The sequence below is a fragment of the Corticium candelabrum genome, chromosome 1, assembly GCF_963422355.1.
Source record: "Corticium candelabrum chromosome 1, ooCorCand1.1, whole genome shotgun sequence".
NCBI classification, from domain to species: Eukaryota; Metazoa; Porifera; class Homoscleromorpha; order Homosclerophorida; family Plakinidae; genus Corticium; species Corticium candelabrum.
Genome location: NC_085085.1, coordinates 8,290,128 through 8,309,771, shown reverse-complemented (window position 1 = coordinate 8,309,771; position 19,644 = coordinate 8,290,128). Strand labels below are relative to the sequence as shown.

The 19,644-nt window shown below is 39.0% G+C and overlaps 1 protein-coding gene across 1 annotated transcript; it reads right to left on the bottom strand.

The window, feature by feature from the left end:
• Positions 1-407: 407 nt before the first annotated feature.
• On the bottom strand, positions 408-16,335 carry LOC134192804 (uncharacterized). The gene is made up of 22 exons (XM_062661595.1): positions 16,165-16,335; positions 15,939-16,034; positions 15,672-15,809; positions 14,544-14,766; positions 14,363-14,436; positions 12,546-12,702; positions 12,089-12,165; positions 11,901-12,026; positions 10,271-10,342; positions 10,175-10,204; positions 9,886-10,121; positions 9,663-9,820; positions 6,489-6,638; positions 6,381-6,434; positions 5,038-5,138; positions 3,179-3,304; positions 2,880-3,020; positions 2,750-2,823; positions 2,514-2,595; positions 2,342-2,457; positions 968-1,025; positions 408-902 (listed from the first exon to the last, which is right to left on the bottom strand). The coding sequence occupies exons 1-22, from the start codon at positions 16,333-16,335 to the stop codon at positions 597-599; spliced, it is 2,766 nt and encodes a 921-aa protein (XP_062517579.1). The 3' UTR covers positions 408-596.
• Positions 16,336-19,644: the final 3,309 nt, after the last annotated feature.

Genomic DNA, 19,644 nt, shown 5'->3' with positions numbered 1-19,644 from the left:
AGGAAGAGGGAGAGGGGAGAGGGAGAGGGAGAAGTTTCATAATTTACTGTTGTCACTGGGGTTCGAACCCTGAAAACATAAAGTGGTAGCCATTGTTGCTAACCACTAAGAACAAACCAAACAATGCAGTCAGCTGTACACAAATGCTATGGAACAAGTTGAATGATCTGCGCATTGCTGCTGGAGATCACCCCATTCATGTCTAGCCACTGAGTAGACACCATATAGCTCGCTCTTTCTTCTTGTGAGCATGGTATCCATACAACAAAAGAAATCTTCAAATGAAGCCCTCAAATCCACGCAATGCACACATGCACTGAACAATTATTGACAAGTTTCAGCAGGGTAAGTATGTAGCAGGATAGATGTGGGGACACCTACCCTTATTGCACATCTGTTGTCACTGATAGCTGTGTAAATTTAAAGGTGCTTTACCAACATCACATAAACAAGATGCACGTGGCTTTGCCAAATACAAGGTCTCAAATTAATAAGATTATAAAGTACAGACAAAATTCTTAACTTCATTAGCACTATGTTCTGGTGTGCAAACAAGCTCATACTTGCTACTATCTTTATCCAAATTGCACGATTAATCAATTGCCAAACAGGAATACATCTATGTCTATGAGAGACGCTGATTCTCCTTTGCCAAATTCCTTGTTATCAGAACTGTTGTTACTGTCAATTGTTTCTGGTACCACAGATATCGATGATGTTGTTGTATAATGGTTGTGACTTGCTGCACTGGGCACAACTGTGTCAGGCACCAAAGTCTCAGCAACACGGGTCCTTGCGGTTTCTTGAAAAGTTACTGATTTAAATTCTTTTCTACATGGTTGACATTCTTCATCAGCTGGTACAGATGGTGTTGCTTCCACGAGAATTTTACTTCTTGATATCTACCAATCCCAAAACAGAAAGTAGTATGAAACCGATGGACATAATATGGGTAAATGGCACAAACCGATTGCTTTCCAACAAGAGACAATTGCATTCCATCACTGTGAAATAAATCCATTTTGCTGTAGGAAATAAATTTAAAGATCCCAAGTTTCATCATACACATTCTTCTATTTTCTCTTTACGTTAATGTTTTTATTGTCGTTTGTGGTCATTTATGATTTCATAATCTTGCATAGTCTTAAGTATCCCAAGCAGTTTTCTATTATTATATTATTTCCACAAACAGAGCCCCATGCTTAAATAAAAGCCCATAGAGTACTCATCATTGCTTAGAAATAAAATATACCTCTCTTGAACTTGTCTAGCAAGGTCTAGATTTTCAGCCAGGTAAGTTACCTAGGCTAAAGTCTTCAATTTTCAACCATTACACTACTACTTGTTAATAGCCCATTTTTAATTAATTGTCTACATCACTATGATATTTGAGCATGGGTCCTTGTACGCAATGTCAAGTGTCCGCTATATAACAATACATCACAGACAAACAATGATCTCAGTGCAACTGACTTTTGAAGAAGGCTACGATTTACAGTACACTAAATGAGCATTTGTGGTTACTGGTAACTATATTTACTGTAAATATAATGAATGTTAAAGCCCGGTGCTCAAATAGTTCCCAACCTGAAATAATGCCCCACTGTCCAAGCAATACACTAATTGAAATATATAGACCCTCATGAAGCAGACATATGGTATAGGCAATCAAGAGTTTGTCTCTCTTATTGTTCCGATGTCACTGGTGTTTAGCATTTTGCAGGCAAAGAAACAGGCAGATAAAAGGTTTAATAACCAAAGTGAACAAAATTTGTAGTATATGCATAATGTCAAAAAATCAGCCATTCACAGCAGTCGCAATCTTCCTACTGTGATTCTAAATTAATTTCAACACACAAAACACCCAGGATGAAATTTGACTACAAGGCAGACAGATAAGATCAGAAAAGTAACTGCGCAACTACAGCAAGCACAGTATTAGTGTTGCACCGATAAGGGTATTTGTCCGATATGCCAATAACCGATATCCGAGCAAAAAGCCGATACCAATAACCGATAACAATTCTGATATATTTGTATTTTATAGATTTCATTGATGCTCATGTTTTACAAGCAGTTTTGCAGCGCGCAAATCTTGTGCCCTCAACCATCTCGAAATGCTCGCAAATGGGAACGTTCTGTATATTTGCTGACATGCACGCACTCACGGTCGTAATGAACGACTGTACATGCACAACCTATCGGCGTGCACCTAAGCAAGATTTACCAATTCCGATATAGAACTCATTATGCCTATATTGGCCGGTAACCGATAACCAATTTGATTATCAGTGCAACTCTATTCTTCATGTCTGTTTTTTTCTATTTATTCAATTCATACCAATTGACTGGACGCTGTTCATCCCCAAGAAATGACGGACTCTCTTTCAAACCACAATTCTGTGGCCAAAAGGAAGAACAATCTGATGACCATTTCTTTCCATGATCACAACCACTCTGCAGCAAAAATAGACAGTTGCATAACTGTTAGCTAAACGCCATTTCTGTCTAACTTTCTCCAATAACTCTTTGGCAGTTAGAATCAACTCCTCTTCACTCATTTGATAAATGATTTCACATGACTTTCGTCTCTTTCTATTCATAGCAAAGAAGAATAAAAAGCATGAAACCAATCACTATTGTTACGTTACAAATGCTTTTTCAGCAAGTAAAACGTGTGGACAAATAGACAGTCAGTAACAAAGAAACAAAGAAAGCCAGGCAGACAAAAATTTCAAACACTTCATACAATGGTGATTCATCGTCTTTCTTTCTTCTGCTTATTTCATTCTTAGTTCTGGACACTGACCTACAGTGCTCACCCTAAATCACAACTCAATCTTACAGGCAATTCCCATGTCTTATATCACAATCCATACAGTTTGTGAAATCCAATGAGGCAATGAACGGTCCCATTGCTGACTAGCAGCAATAGCTGCTTGATTTTCATCAATAGGTTTTGTCCTTTGGTTTGCAGTTGTTGGGCCAACAGTCTTAGCAGCAGCTGGACTACAACCCACCTAGCCAACAACAGAAAGTTAATGTTATCATGTCCACAAACCTTTCAAAAACTTCATCCATAACTCTCCTATTTCTCACAACAAAATTCGTTACAATAGATTCATGCAACATGTGATTGTGTCCCTTATATTAGTCGGTATGTACATATATCACTTACTGCAGATACATTAGACTGCAAACAAACGCTTGATAGAGATTCGTTCCCAGCACTTGTATACCCAGCAGAACATGGACTTATTTTCTTGGTAGTAGAACTTTCTGTTTTCAAACCTGATGCTTTGACCTTCATAAGCACAAAAAAGTGTAGTTGACCAAAGTAAGCAGAAGAGTCAGTGTACAAGATTGGCCACTCTTAGCACATACATAATTATTTGTTCCAATTGGTATGTATTAGGCATGATACTTACAAGTAATCTAATAAAAATGTCTAGTCACCGGCATAACCAGAAAATTACTTTACCCGAGCCTACTTGATATTAGCATCATATTTATATATCAATTACTATGCAAATTTGTTAATGAATTAATTAGTTTTATATAAATTGCTATAAGAATTTGTACCCAAAAATCAAGATAAAAGTAATAAACGCAGTGTAGACGCAGCAGTATAGCAGCATGCTTGTATGACTATCAGCAAGCTCTCAGAAAACTGGAAGTCGCCAATGAAAAATGCTCACCTCTTCGCTGGTCAAAATGAGTTAAGCGTGACCTTAGAAAATGTCTTTCGTGACGGCTTTCACCGCTTCGGATTATTGCCGCTCATGGCTAGCTAGAGACATGGACCATGCAGGATAGCCCTTATCCCAGATAGTGCACTGTTATCAACCTGCAACACCTAGGACAGGCTACTCCAGATAGTATAAAAGGTGACACAAGTTGCACCCAGGCTACCCACTTGACACACCAACTATCTACTCTAGTATGGTTATCATTTGGCACTATGCACGTACACTATACTATTGCCAAACATGAAAGAACTCTGAAGAAAAAAGGGGAAGGAAGAGTGTAGTATGGGCCATCCAGGGTCACACCCATAAATTTTACCCAGGCCTGGCCCGGGTAGGCCCATGCCTGGCTACACTACTGGTCTAGTTAATTAAGGGTCGTTCAAAATTATCAACAATTTCACTAGCATACAAAGTGCATGCTAGGGGAAGGAGTTATGGCATCTGCATGCTTTATAAACTGTTGATTAGTAGCAAATGTGTTGTGCTAATTTCTCTGTTTTCAATGGCCAGAATTGCAGCATGCATTGTTCCCGTATTTGTCACCCACATGTACCGGATTTGCAAACATGTACAATCATGGCAGCCTACTCCAGATTTGTTCTAGAACAACATCAGCCACCCATAAAGAGCCCAGTTGTCTCTACCACAACTTTCTCAATGTTTTCATCTTTGTCAGCTTGAATGACTGGTAACCTTGAGCTGACATCCTTCGAGTGGGTCAACTGGGATGGAAGAACTGTATCAATGCAGAAGTGTTGAAGACCACACATCAACTTTCTAATAGATGGAACCCATAGCCAAGCTATTGAATTGTGCATCAGCAATATTGCAAACGCTTTGGGAAGGGAGAGGGAGTTTCAGGAAAGCATCGCCTTGTATGCTCGTGAAATTGTTGATAATTTTGAAAGATCCCTAATAGCATGAAGAATAAACAATGGCAATCAATATTGGATTTGAGATGATTCAGATCTCTTGTAAAATTTTACAGAAACAAAATTGCATGTAAAATTCATCAGATAGGGGATCAGAGAAAAAGATACAAAAATAGTAGACTAAAACAAAAGAAAATCAGTGATCAGTTTATCAACTTTTACAACTGCCTAAATTAATTCATTGCTACAAATCAAATCCTATAAGTTAGAATGAATCCCTTAAGACTACCATAGCATCGATGAATCCATTACTGCATATTGTCCCAGCACAACACTGGGTAAAGAATTAGTAGCACCACCACACATTGTTACAACCACTGTTCTCATCTTCATTCTGTACGTACGTCTGTAGTTACCTCTAAAGAATTCTTGAAAACTAAAAGCATGGCAACAAGATGTTTGCAGCAGTCACCCATGTCTCCCATTGGACAAGTGCAACAATGATCACCAATAGTGCCTGTTCCAACACAAACAATCATATGTTGAAATGATACCAAGATCCTACTATAGTTGGTAAAGAACAGTGCGTAGCTCCAACATCTACTAACAATGGAATGTTAAGAAACAGATAACTACATACAGGCAAAACTATAAAATTGACTGACACAAAATATATACCAACTGCAGTATTGAGTTATGGCATCACTATAGCAGATTCTCATTGGAAGTAAGCTGAGACATGAAAATAAATGCAGTATGTTTCAAAATGACAGCAAATTTAGAACTATATAAAAATCAATCTGATACATGGTATAAGATAAATTTAAACCACAGAACTTATCAAGCTGCAACTGAGTGCTTCAAACAGTGTGGCTTTGAGTTGAATAAGTATTACCACAATACATAGCATTCTTCAGCAAAATGCAAGAGCACTAGTGGAGACCACGAAAGAGTTTTATGAAAACACTGTCAAACATCAAGTAGGTATTACATTGTAAGGTAATAAGCAAACAAACAACTCTTTGTGAATTGTACTGAGATATATTGGTGAAATAGATGGTTCAAGAGTGTATTGACAATAATGAACAGATGCTGGTCTCTATTAGAATGCCCAGAAGTCTCAAGCAGAAACTTTGTTCTCAGTGCAGATCTTACAGAGTATCGTTTGTATTAGTTGGTAAGCGTGTGTGTGAATATGAGTCAATGAAAACATAGCACCTAAACAAATTCAAAGCCAATACAGTCTTTCAGGAAGAAGGACAGCACACAATACTCATGCCAACTAAAAGGTGAAGTTCTCTGTCATTTATTGAACTCTCTATGGTCAAATACAAAACAATTTAGCAACTTGAGCAAACACTCTAGCTTTCTTACAAGAACTGGGAGAAGTCGGTTTTCATTCAAAAGTAGTCTTCTTAATTAAATATGTAAGACAATGCAACTCAGTATTAAAAAAAGAATATTTTTCTTTCAAGAGGCATGTCAGCAAACCATCTTGTATAATTAAGTTTCAGATTCTCCACAATGGTACTCAAACCTTTGTTGCTATGTCCAACAAAGAATTTAAAACTTACTCATAGCTACAGTTTGATGAAACCGTATACACAGCACTCCTCATTTATCTGGTGTCTTCCCAAAGTATATAAATAAGATAAAAAGTGCCACATAGTTATGCAAGCCTAATGTATACCCAAGCAATAACTTAAACAATACAAAGCACTTTCATTGCATATTGACTTTATGACATACTGCAACTGACCACGATGAGTGACTAATGCTGAAACATAATACGGTTCTGACACTGTTCCCTTGCCTGTATAAAATCAAATCAACAAAATAGTTTTGTTGGTTTCTGTCTTGCCCTTACATTGGCATGTTACAAACAGTCCACCCATTTCAGGATTTGAGCTCAGTTGTTTCACATTGTTGCAGTAACCAACACCTCTTTCATAGCATTTGTTCCCAGCAAGTTGCTGAATGTCATCTAGAGCAATCCTGATTCTCTCTGTACCTAAATCTAGGAAAATGGCAATCAATTATATGCACGTACATGCTGCTTGACAGACAACAACAAAGACAGACAGCTACATTTGCTTACTCTTAGATTACAATTTCTGTTATATACTGTATACATTTTTTATCTTCATATACATTCAAACCTAAATGATCCCCAAAACAATCTCCCAAGCATCCTCAAACCAACAAGTCTTACATTACACTATAAAAACATCTCAGCTATCAACATCCTGTACATCAAGCTGAATTCTCTTGTGAATAATTCTCAAATTATGTTTCCACAATTGAATAGAAAGTTATTGCATCATATTTTGGAAAATTTGATGAAATTTAAGGCCACTGACTGTTGAGCTTTTAAAAGCAATAGCTTTTAGACTTTAGATCGATGTTAAATAAAGAAGATCAGAGTCCCAAGGTCTTCACCACAAAGGGTAAAGAGACCACCACCAGCAAGATCTTTGTCTCAATGGCAAATATCCTATTTTCTTCACCTACCTCTGCTGCGGCTCCAGCCCTCACTGTTGCGTTTGTCACATACAATGGCTGCAAAGAGTTTCTAACTATATCTAACAACTACACCTCACAACTACAGAGAGGACTAAACTAATTCCATGCACCATATCTACATTGGCAAGTGCAATCTATCTAAAATAAGTTGGCATTGAATTGCCCGAGTCTAACAGATAACTGCTGAAAAGACGTTGTGTAGCTTTAGAAAAGGTAGTTCCTGTAAATAGAACACTTCTACTAGCTAATTTTTTTCAAAAAATTTTAAGCTAGCAACATGGTCTATAAACATATGCAATAGTTGGAATACATTCTCACAATGGTTGACCGGTACTGGTCGGGCAGAATTAGACAAACCACTAAATGGGTTGGCCAGCAAGGCTTGTAAAAACAGTTAAAATTTTTAATCAGTGGCTCTGTTTTCCTTTACAGTTTAGATTGTTGAGCTGTCAGTGGTTAATTGTTGCAATTGTTAGTGCTGTTGCATCACATTTCTTGTGTGCTCAACACAAAGCTCATGCAGGCACATACCATGCCCATCAACCTGAGGTAAAACAAAATTATATTTGACATCTCTACTTTACTTATTACCAGTCGCAACACCAGAGTTAGAATTTGGGAGAATATATACTAAGGGTGTGACCTGTGGTTACACAAATACATTTAAGATAAGGCACAAATTCAATACATCAATTATTTTCTCTAGATCTAAGCCCATCATTTGCTTCTTTCAATAGAAAAAAGAGATAAGAGGGTAAGTCTCTCTTGTGTCGTTGATCTGAAGTAAGACTTAATTCAGCACTGAGAAGGACCTTTCTGGCACCAACGCTATACAGATTTTAGTTAACTTCATGGCCTCGTATGCGGAGCTTTGCACTTGCAAACTTCAATTTCTGTTGCCCATATAACATAATGACCTTCCTGGATAAGCTATATGTATCTGCAAGTACATGCAGTACCATGTACTGCACTGTTCCTCTCATAAATCTGTTTTCTCCATCCAAAGACTGTTTCTGTTACATAACAACCCATGCAGGTTGTCAATCATTGTTGACATAGCAAGAATAATACTAATTCTAAACTAAATTAATACCACACCCATAAATTTCAAAAGACCTACGCCCTCAGACCCCTTGTAGCGTTGCCACTGGTTATTACCTTAACAATTCTTATTTATTTGCCTGCTTTGATGTTTGTATTAACAAAAGTCACTCTAAGGTAGTTGTACTGTAGTCTCCTTGAACTTACACTTGAAACTACTCTACAAGATCTTGAAAAATGCGACTTTCCATCTGCATTTTTTGTCTTTCTAGTGCCATTAGCAACCGGTTTGAGAGTCTTTACTCAGTATTGCTAGCCTGTAACTAGGTTCTCAATCTCTTAAACTGAGAAAGAGTTCAGACGGTGTAGGCGACGCAAGGATGACACAGTTAACTTTTCAGTAAGTTGAAAACTCAACAGCAAGCAGATTAAACACAACGTCTTGAACAGAGAAGCGATTACCAGTATTCTCAGTAGCATTTGCATCCTCACTTTGCTTCAAAAAACGTAATTTTCATTAGGCTCAGAGCCAGGTAATATATTAACAAATTTCTTAGCTACTACTAAATACTGACCAAATACACCCTGTACCACTGGGCCCCATGTCTCCACTAGTACAACACTAGCCGATGCCAAGTGAAGTCTGCAATTAAAGTCCGTTACATATGGCACCTCATACCCTATTACCTCAGTTTCAATGTCATGCTGTTAATGACAACTAACCTTAACCACCATCACCACCACCACCACCAACAACAGCAATACCACAAACACACACACACACACACACACACACACACACACACACACACACAAACACATACACACACACAGACACACACACACACACACACACACACACACACACACACACACACACAATGAACAAATGGACAAATGTTAAGTGTTACACGTTCAGTGTTACACGTTCAGAGTCGACCATAAAGGTCAGTTATGAAGATAGCTCTCCTGCCACTAGAGACGTGGAGACTTAGGGCTATCGCTGACAATCTACCTGCAGCTTGGCCAGAGTCATCCAGAGGTACTATGGCGCAGCTCTGGGACTAGACACCAAGGCCCACACGTACCAGTCTGCTGCATGATGTTACTGCCAAGCCAGCGGTCCTGTCCACCCCCAGTCAATGACCAGATACTTATTTATACTCCTGAGTCACGAGAAGCAACTGAGTGTAAGTTTCTTGCCTAAGGAAATTATGCTATAGCTCGCCATCACTGACTTGAATTTGCAACGCTGCAAGGTCCCGGATGTACAAACTCCATAAGAACTCTCTAACTAATTGAGCTACAGCACACCCCACACGCATGCACACACACACACACACCACTCGGTAAACAAGTAATGTAAACTGACACTTGTACTCTACAGCTCTGAAATCAGTTTGTTTAGTTATTACGATAATATTATCTATTACTAATCTATTACTCATTTAATAAAGACTGAGAAAAGTTATCTAACCGTAGTGGACAGGAGTTTGCATAATGTCCTCCTCACTCTCCCCATCAGAGCTAATAAGTGGTACACATGTACTTTCCTTGATAATGTTTTGAGCATGAGACAGCTCTTCATGCTTGCTGTAAAATGGTCCTAGCATTGCTTTGGAAGATGTCACAAACCTAACCACCATCAATTTATCACATCATGATGAAATCTTGGTTTTGGCTAAACAACTGAATCTCACTGATGAAGTGACTGGGAATTTTTGACCAAATAGCCAAACGTACTTTGATCATCATTACACAGTTCTGTTTGACTGACTGTCATGCGCACTTCCGAATCAGAGGTCAACTGTACCAATTGGCTAGTTTCTATCAATTGATTAGAGTCAGATGACATAAACACCCCACCAAGTTGAATCAGAGATACATCAGATAGCATTCTGCAAATAGATTTCCCACCACAGTGAACAGCAATCAACTGCATCAACATCAAATCAAAGAAGGTGTAAAGAAGACAAAATTGAGACTAACAGAGTTTGGATTAAGAAAAGCATCGTTGGCCTAAACAATGAACTATTGTTAATTATTTCTGTTATGCAAAGACGTGGCTGATCTTCATGAACTAACTTTAAGAGTGTTCAATCCTGCTGCTTCTGCTGCAAGCTGATGAGATGATGAGTTCGCGACATAAAGACTGCTCTAAATAATTATTTACACAATTTTACACTTGCCTAGTATTTTTACTTGTAAGTGACACAAAGCATAAACCTAAAACACCATATTCCATCTTTCTAAACAACAGGCACAATTAACTGTAAAACAAAAGTACATTTATCAGTATGATTCAGAAACTGTGCGTATTCATGTAAGATGCCAAGATAAAAAATATTTCGATAAAAGTGAACTCTAGCCACAGCTAAAACACCAATTTAAGTATAAAGTTGCTGTGATAATTGAAAATAAACTGGCAACAAGTAAAGGGGAATTGTAGAAGTTCAAGCAACAAGATTACAGTGGAACACTCTGTCTGTATCATGCATCCAAGTCCAATTACACTATATACTACATTTGTACACTTGATTTTTGATTGTAGTATAAACGTTTACACCAAGATTAAACGGTCAGGGTGGCATCTACGTATGTACTAATACATGAAGCTAACTACGGTCCAGATACTACATATATAAACACACTAGACATTGTATTAACAACTACATTGCAGTATAGCACTATGATACTAGTTATTCGAATATCTGTCTAATGAGTTGGTTCAATATCAGACAGGCAAAGGCAAAATTAAACAGACACAATAATGCATAAACAGCTAATAGAAGGCCTTGACTACACAAATTTCAAAAACAATTAACTAGATTGTTTTAGTAGTAAAGAGTTAATTACATAACTTAGTTATATATCCATTTAATAAAAGTTATTCACCCCACCATATAATTTCAAAGGAAATGTAAATCATATATCTTCATACCAATGTATTGTTGTCTTATCAAACAAAAGAGTGTTAAAATTATCACCAGTTTTATGTACAAAGCACACCCTACGAGGGAAGGGGTCACGACCTCTGGACGCTTTGTAAAGTGTAGATCAGTTGCAAATGCCTGAATACTGTCTTCACCATCTAATTTTCTGTTTCATGACTGGGACATGTCAGGCGGTGTTCATTTGCCACCCACCCGAACATAAGGGACTTGCAAAGGTGTATTATGAATTTGTTAGAATGACATTAGCAGTCTACAAAACGCCAAGGTGCATCTACCAAGACAATCTCAAAGTTTTTCTCTTCGTCCACATTATAACAAAAAACTTTTAGTTGAAATCATTGGCTATAGAGGTTCAATTGCAATGAAAGAACTGATTACCCTTTATAGTGAGCATCCAGGACATTATCTTGGTTTTCTACAACTACAGAAGGCATCGTCTGTTAGTGAGACTGACCAATACCTAGTATAAATGAGTACTTCCTTGAATGTTCCCATTAAAACATCAATCTTCCACGTAAATATTGCCATGCCTTGTACAGTAACATGGTCTAGCTAAATATTGTCATGCCCTTTCATTGCATGGTTTGCATGTTAACAAGATTGCATACGCTTTGAAGGAGAAGAAGAGGTATTGGAAAAGCATGCACTTTGTACCTCTCGTGAAAATGTCAATAATTTTGAATAACTCCAAACATATAGTATTGCATACAATGTAATCTTTCCCTTTATAAAACAGTTGAAAACAGAGCTCTTTGCCTCACCTGATGGTAAAGGTTAATGTCTAGCACATACTGTAACCATGCCAACATTCCAGGCTTAGGCGGTAAGAAGTGTCCACCACATTTGTATGACCTGGTAGCAATCATAAAAAACAGGGGACTAGATATCTGCAAAAATTGTGAAATTTGAACAATCAAAACATGCTGTTTTATAAACCAAAGTCACAAACCTGACTAGCTAAACATAACAGTGGTCGCAGCATCTGTCGTGTGCTGTCTTCTGATGCCAAATGACCGAGCATTGATACTACATGAGACAATACTGTGAACACAGTCACACTAACAGATACACTAACAAGTACAAACAGACAACAATAGCAAATAGCAACAAAGTAAGTGGCATGCATCTCTGCAACACAAAGTACATGCTTTGACTCATATCAAGCTTTGCATGAGGTCAATGTTGCTAAAGTTTTGAAAACTGATTCTTGACTAATTTTATGTTGACATTTCACAATGCAGAAGAAACTGTGACAAAATCTCAAAATTAAGGCTACAACTTACAACTCACACAATCACAAAAAGTCATTGAAAACATAAACTTAAACAAATCAGTTATAGTCACAAAACTTTTGCTATTGTCTCTGTAAGTAAAGCCTCAGATACAAACGCTTGTAGTAATCTTACCTTGATGCTTGCCATCACCAACTACAACAACTCTCCCACAGCTGTTGTGTTTTGTCCATTTCTTGACAGCATCAACAACAGCATCGGGTACACAATAGCTTCCATTATTTAACTTGACAATGGCTTCCCACTGCAGGAAAAGTCCAGGAAAAACAAACTGCACAACAATCACTTATACATTATAGGCCATAACAATTATATATTAACCATAGTAAAATGAATATCTTGCCACAGCTTGCAATACCTATCTTCTAAACTATTGCATATACCGTATAAGATGAAACATTAGCAGGAATTTATTTTGGCTGTTTGCTAAAAATTGACGGTAAAAGCATAGTGGTGGATTATATTTTGGCAGTTGGACAGCGTTGTTAGATAATTGATATGTACGATATTCCCCACCCGCTAAGTGGCTGCTTTCATGAAGGAGTTTGCAATTACGGAATTTAACCCGCATGACTTCATTGATAGCTGCACGGCCTCATTGTCATATTGAACCTCTCTGTTTGACAGACTAGGCACTACAGACGGCAAGCAGTGGTTACCATCTTGTAGTCTCATCCACGTAATATCGCATGATGCTTGATTCACGTGGGTGATGACATCAACATATCCCAATGGCCAAATTAATAGCGGATTGTATATTGGCGGTTGCTAAAAAATCTGCCAATCTGCCAAATAAATTCCCCGCCAATATTTCATCTTACACGGTAGGTATAAGTTGATAGCCGGCTAGACCGGATCACCCACAAGGATAAAATTTGGGATACAGGCGTAACTTGGCATGGGTAAGAACATAGGCAGGGTGGCGTTGGCTTCCAGCTTCAATCGGGTCCCTTTTTGGGTGCAACGTAGAATGACATAATGCTGATTGTCGTTCAGGAAGGAGACTGAATGCCCCTGATAGACTCAATTTGAGGAAGTTCCATTACGAGAACTCAATTTCATAGGGTAGTTTTGTTTTCTGATAACTAAGTGTGCAATGCTCACTCTCGATTTAAATATATTCATTGATTGTTCACATGCCATTGTTACGTCACAATGCTATCTACAAGTCCCATCACACTGGGTTATCTGATCAAGCTGTAGTTGATTTTACTTATCTTACACATTAAACTGCGTCCAGAGCAAAGACATATATGGAGTTCTAAAAAGAAATAATGTTCAGTTCGTAGGTTGGAAACGTGTTGAGTACATTTCAAAATACATCCCAGGAAGACCCCACATCCACTCCTGCACAAATTTATCTGCAACGGCTCATTGGATCTCCACCAAAATTAAACTGCCCATTCCTGACTTGAACGGTATGCACTGAGAGTGTCATTCATTACCGGCGATGTCAAAAAGACATGTTTTTTAGTAGGACATCCGAGTCTTTAAAATATGCCTACCTTTGGTTTGCCCGAGTACGCGCGCCGAATACCTGCCACATTCGATACGCTTGTTCCCTGCAATGGCACCAACGTCTTCAAAGTGACAACGATATATATCTCTGAACGAAAAAGTCACTGCAAACTTTCAGAACGGGACACTTGGTTACATTTTCATTTGTCTTTCAACGTGATATTAACTAATTAGCACATTCCAGTTCATTCGAACACACATCCACACTAGTCATTTGCACGGAATCCACACAGGAAGTTGGTCTCGCGTAGCCAGACCCCTTTCTGCCGCGTCATACTTCCAGGCGAAAATTGCATGTGACTTGTCTACACACGCTCAAACTGGTCTTCCGTCATAACACTACAGCACTCTGCCCGTACGAAGGACGGGTCATGCATCTAATCATGTAATAAATGTGCAATGCCATGACTTGCCTGTTTATCATTTATACAACTAATGCGAGTCTTTACATCTTGAATAGAAAAACCTTCACTTTCAATAGGAAAATCTGAACAAACATAAGAACAAACCACAATTATCCAGTATGCATAAGCCAAATTTGACATTGCAGGTTTATTGCATCTGTGAGTTTGAGAACTGCATGAATTGCCATACCTGGTCCACATGAGTTGACATAGCTATCTATTACTTTGGATGGAGAGGATTCTCGAAACCAGCCTTCAATTCTACTGTCTGTCTCAATGTAGTTGATACCAACAGATGACTGACATGAGTCATAAAACTGTTTCTGAGCAGAAGCCCACTCCCGTGACCAGAAGCACTGTTCAGCTCCGTACACAGGGTAAAAGGTAATACATATAAACTTGCAGCCTGGAACCTAATAAAACAATGAAAAGTAGCCAAGCAAAGCAGTGTCAATACAAGCTAGTGGTGACATCTAATGAAATGGCGTTTACATATCATCAAATGTTACATACATTCCAAATTGTGCTGAGCAGAAACAAGTTATTTCTAAAAGACATACTACCTAGTGTTCAGTGCATAATCTGTTTTGGCAGTTGTTAGTCTGTCCACACAAACGTTATGAAAGTTATTGAAGAAAGTTTCAATAATTGGATAGACTTTATTGATATGCGTTATGTATTAATTATCAAGAGTTTGTAATTCAAACTGACTTACTATTGGCACATGTGTAGCTGTTCATTGTCACACATTTACAAACTAAGTACAGTAAATGCGTATACACAACGAAATTACAAATACACTCTTAATTAATTAAAAAGCATCACCATTCCATAAATGTGTGAGAGTTGATTGACACTGTCGAACTTTGTTCAATTTCAACATTGACGTTACTGTTGAGATTAGTATATTGCACGTAATCGTACTAAGTATGCAGGTGCTGCGGAAGATGGGGTGCATGCATTAGAGTACTGGAGCACAAACATCGAGGATACGTATTACAGTGGAGGCCTTGCTCAAAGAACAGTGACTGTCCTAAAAAGCTTCCTTGAAAGTAAACGAGGACCAACTTACTCTGTCCAGCTGGAACTTTGGCTGACTGCAAGAGACATACTCTAATTGTTGGCACTGCGGCTACCTCATGGCCCCCGTCTTTGCATTGTGGACTGCTATTGTTGGTTCAGGTAGGAGAGGATTCCAAGTTGCCTACAGACACCTTCGTCCAAGAGTAAGGGGTCGGGGCATCCATCTTCATGTGTACTGGTGTCTGCATTGTCTTCTCTCTGAAAGAAATGTCCAGCTGGAGGTAGACGTCCAAACCGAATGTCTTCTGATCAGATATGCAAGAAGTCTTGTCAAGCTTCTTCTTGATTTGTTAGTGGCAGCCACTTTCTTAAATAGCTCAGCTTCCATAATGGTTATGTTAGCGCTATCAATGATACCTTGAGCTGGAACTCCCTGGAGTGAATTCATATGGTGTTAACATAATCGTTGCCACTTTCATCGACAAGGTGTGAAGTAGCGACATAAGACCTTTAGCAGCTTGTTCGGCTATGAGAGATGAAACCTGTATGGCCCTGGTATTGCCTGTAGCGGAAGTCGTCTGCCCATGACTGTGCAAGCGGGAATCCCTGCTGCCACTTTTGGATCGGATTCTACGACGACAATCAGGCTTCCAGTGCCCTGGTTGCAACAATAATCACAGAACTCGGAATACCGTCCTGTGCCAAAAAACCCAGATTGGTCGGTACTAGGTGGGCTAGTCCTAGCTGTGGCAGCACTACTGGTCTGTGTTTTCAGTAACTTTGATGACCCTTCCTTTTCTTAAGTTCAGACTGTCTCTTTTCTTCATTCTTTCTAGCTCTTTGTAAGTCAGAGCACCCGAAACATTTGGGCAGTGCATGGGATCGTGCTTCACACCCTTCCTGCACCTAACCATAAAGCAAAGTAGCTCTTGTTTCTGAGCTAAGCTTGTCAGCACCATAAGCTACTCTGAATGTATGCTCAAGCCTCTTCACGAATGACTATACTGGTTCTGTATCCCCCTGTGCAGTATGACAATTGTTTTATGCAGTAAGGATTTTGCTGCCTGGGCCCAGTGCCTCCGTTGTGGCTTTTACTGCTCCAACAAGAGTTATTTTCTCTTCCTCTCCAAGCAGAATCCATTCTTCCACGCGCGGCTGTGAAGGTGTCTTGCCAAATGAATAACTTCTTTGTCAGCACTTCCAACCATTCCAGTGAGCAGATCGCTGTAGAGATGGCAACCAGTCTTCAAATCTTAATTCCGCATTCTCACCAATAAATATATCCACTGGTGGTGTGACCTCGCAGGGATGGGACGTTTGCAGTCATTTAACTTTCTATTCAATTCAGCTATCTCATCCTCTTTTTTGGCCAAAAGATTCTATAGCTCGCTAACCCGAGCACAATTCATGTGCCATGTATGCTTAGCTTTCTCTCTCTCCTGCGCCAGTTCAACTTTCAACTTATGAACTTCATCAGTAGAACCTAGGTATTGATGTCAAACACTGCTGGCTTGGGCATAGTGCACCATAGCATTTATGGAACCCAAGACTAACCTTACCAAACACATACAGCTAACCCTAGAACTCTACTTCCAGTGTTTAAGCTTTCATTGCGTCAGTGCAGTGGAACCTGGTTGAGTGCCTTCCAACATCTGCCTGACATTACTTTTTATACTAATAACCCAGCTTGTTGAGTCCACAATGAAGCAAAGCTGCTGTTGGTTACTGAAACATGTCTGTAATGTTTTTCTTCACTGAAGTCAGGATGCAAACTGGAAGTTCAGGAATTGATGTTCACGTAAATGAGGATTTCTCTGTGATTGGGCTGTCTTGCATTATGATGCTCCTCTACCGGCTATCTGTGTGTCCAAGAAAATCAACAGAAATTGCCAATATATATTATATACAGGGCAGTAAATAATGAACAAACAGAGCAGTTCCTGACTCAAATCTTTTAAGACAATGTCAGGACCTGAGCATGTTGTGGTGCAATGACAGTCAACACCATCAAGTATAGAAGAGAATGAGCTCATCTACCTCATCTAGGTATTATTAATTAAGTTTGAGATTTGCTCTAAAACAATACTTTAATTGCTGATATTCAGTTCTGTGACTGTTTAGTAGTATTTTAGTAGCAAACATGAAAAACTCAACTAAAGAGAAAATCAAGTAATCACAGAAAGCATATTGGCCTACAAAAAAGTAACTGAGGAGGAACTGGCAAAGGACATAGAAGAGCTGCAGAAGACAATGCCTCAAATCAGTTGAGACAAAATGAATGGAGTTCTACAGACTTGCTAGCTACAGATAATATTAATAAGTGCTGTAAATACCAGCTGTATAAAATTAATTTTATCATGTCACACTGTTTTTGGCAACTCTGATTGGTTGATACAGCGGGTACAAATCATTTGTAAGCTGATACTCTACTGCCATCAAGGGAAACAAGTATACCCTACCATTGCTATGATCAACAGCACAACACAGCTGGTTTCAATAACGTGTAGATGATTTGATATGCCTTTAATGAGCTACTAAACAGCCAATGCACTTAGACTCCGTCTAATTAGTTACAGAATGGTTACTGGCAAACAAGTAAGTAAGATTGATGTACTCACAACTCAAAATGAACAGTAATTCAACCCAACCAATGGCTTTGCATGATTCAAATCACTTATCGTATGGGCAAATCTGGATATCCTTGTTATTCTGATAATATTAACATTAATGAGTGCTGTAATACCAGCTGTATAAAATTAATAACCAATCAAATTGCTCTCACATGGTATACAAATGTAGCACAGCTGTGTATACCATTTTCTAACTACCGTAATGTCAAATAAAAGCCGTGCTTATTTCTGTATAAACCAAATTGGAATTTAGGCTAATATTTAAGACAGGCATATATTCAGGACAGCTTTATATGCCAATTGAACAGTACTAACATGTTAAGGTATAGATATGACACCATATATACCCCTTGTAAAAGCAAGGTTCGTTAAAGGGAAATCCAACGAAAATACAACCTGATCTCAAAATGTAGGCTTTATCGTGAAACTTCGTGCTGCGCTACTTTCAGGCAAACAGTCGCTTTGGTAGTAAAGAAAGCGCGGGTTAGGTATGGACCATGCGCCAAGTTGTTATGTCATTGGTGCTAAGCTCCACCTACACAAATTGCCTGTGCAGCTCAGTTATCTTGCCAGTAAACTACACGAAAACTAACCGGAATGATAACTATAGAGGGATCTTGTGTTTTAAGGACTTAAGAAGAGCTCTCTGCAACAAAAGTAGGATGCTAGAAGCTGTTTTCTCCCCGCAGATTTGACTCTCTCCTCTTACGGAAGATGAGGCTAGCGCAACAAAACTCGACAATAATTAGTGTTAGCCTTTGTTCTATTAATCTACAAGAGAAATACTCAAAGGGTTCAAATATGAGATTCCCTTGGAGAGCTCTGAGTACGCAGACACGCCCCCTTCAAACAGCGTCTGGGTAAAGTGTTACAGGTCCCGTCTTGCTTTGATTGAGCCTTAGACTTTTACCTGAGTGCAATGACGTAGACGATGTAGCTATTACTGTAGTATTTAAGTTGTTTACACCCTGCACAGTGTGTAGACTCGTGACCATGGCAATATACCGCCCCTACGTCATTCCCAGATACTCAATTCTCTATCACAACTCAGAGACATTTACAAGCCATGCTGATCGACAAAGCTGAGCACACCGGACTGTTACCTAATTTTGACGTGGACGTAGAACTAGAGAGCAACAAGAAGGGGCATGTCTGCCTATGCAGGTTTCTCGAAGAGAACGTATGCTTCTTTGACATACTTGAACCTTGTGTGTGTTTCTCCTCATAGATCAATAGAGCGGAGGCTGACGCTAATTACGGTTGAGTTGTACTGCGCTAGCCTCATCTTCTGTGAGAAGAGAGGGTCAAGTCTGCTGAGAAAAAACCGCGTCTAACATCCTACTTTTGCTACAAAGAGCTCTTCTAAGGCCTTAATACACAAGATCCCTCTATAGTTACCATTCCCGTTTAGTTTGCATGTATTTTACTGGAAAGGTAACTGAGCTACGCAGGTAATGCATTTGGTGTAGGCGGAGCTTAGCACCAATAACGTGTCTGCCTGGCGCATGCTCCATACATTACATGCGTTTTCTCTGCTACCAAAGTGACGGCTGGCCTGAAAGTAGCGCAGCACAAAGTTTCACGATAAAGACTACATTTTGAGAGCAGGTTGTATTTCCGTTGGAGTTCCCCTTTACG

What these genes read in the sequence shown, in the direction of transcription:
- LOC134192804 (XM_062661595.1), bottom strand. Translation starts at nt 16,335, where the DNA reads ATGGTGCTGACAAGCTTAGCTCAGAAACAAGAGCTACTTTGCTTTATG. An exon ending in ACTGTTTGTAACATGCCAAT is followed by an intron (nt 6,435 to 6,488) that starts GTAAGGGCAAGA and finishes GATTTTATACAG; the next exon opens with GCAAGGGAACAGTGTCAGAA. An exon ending in CTCATTGGATTTCACAAACT is followed by an intron (nt 2,824 to 2,879) that starts GTATGGATTGTG and finishes GTTGTGATTTAG; the next exon opens with GGTGAGCACTGTAGGTCAGT.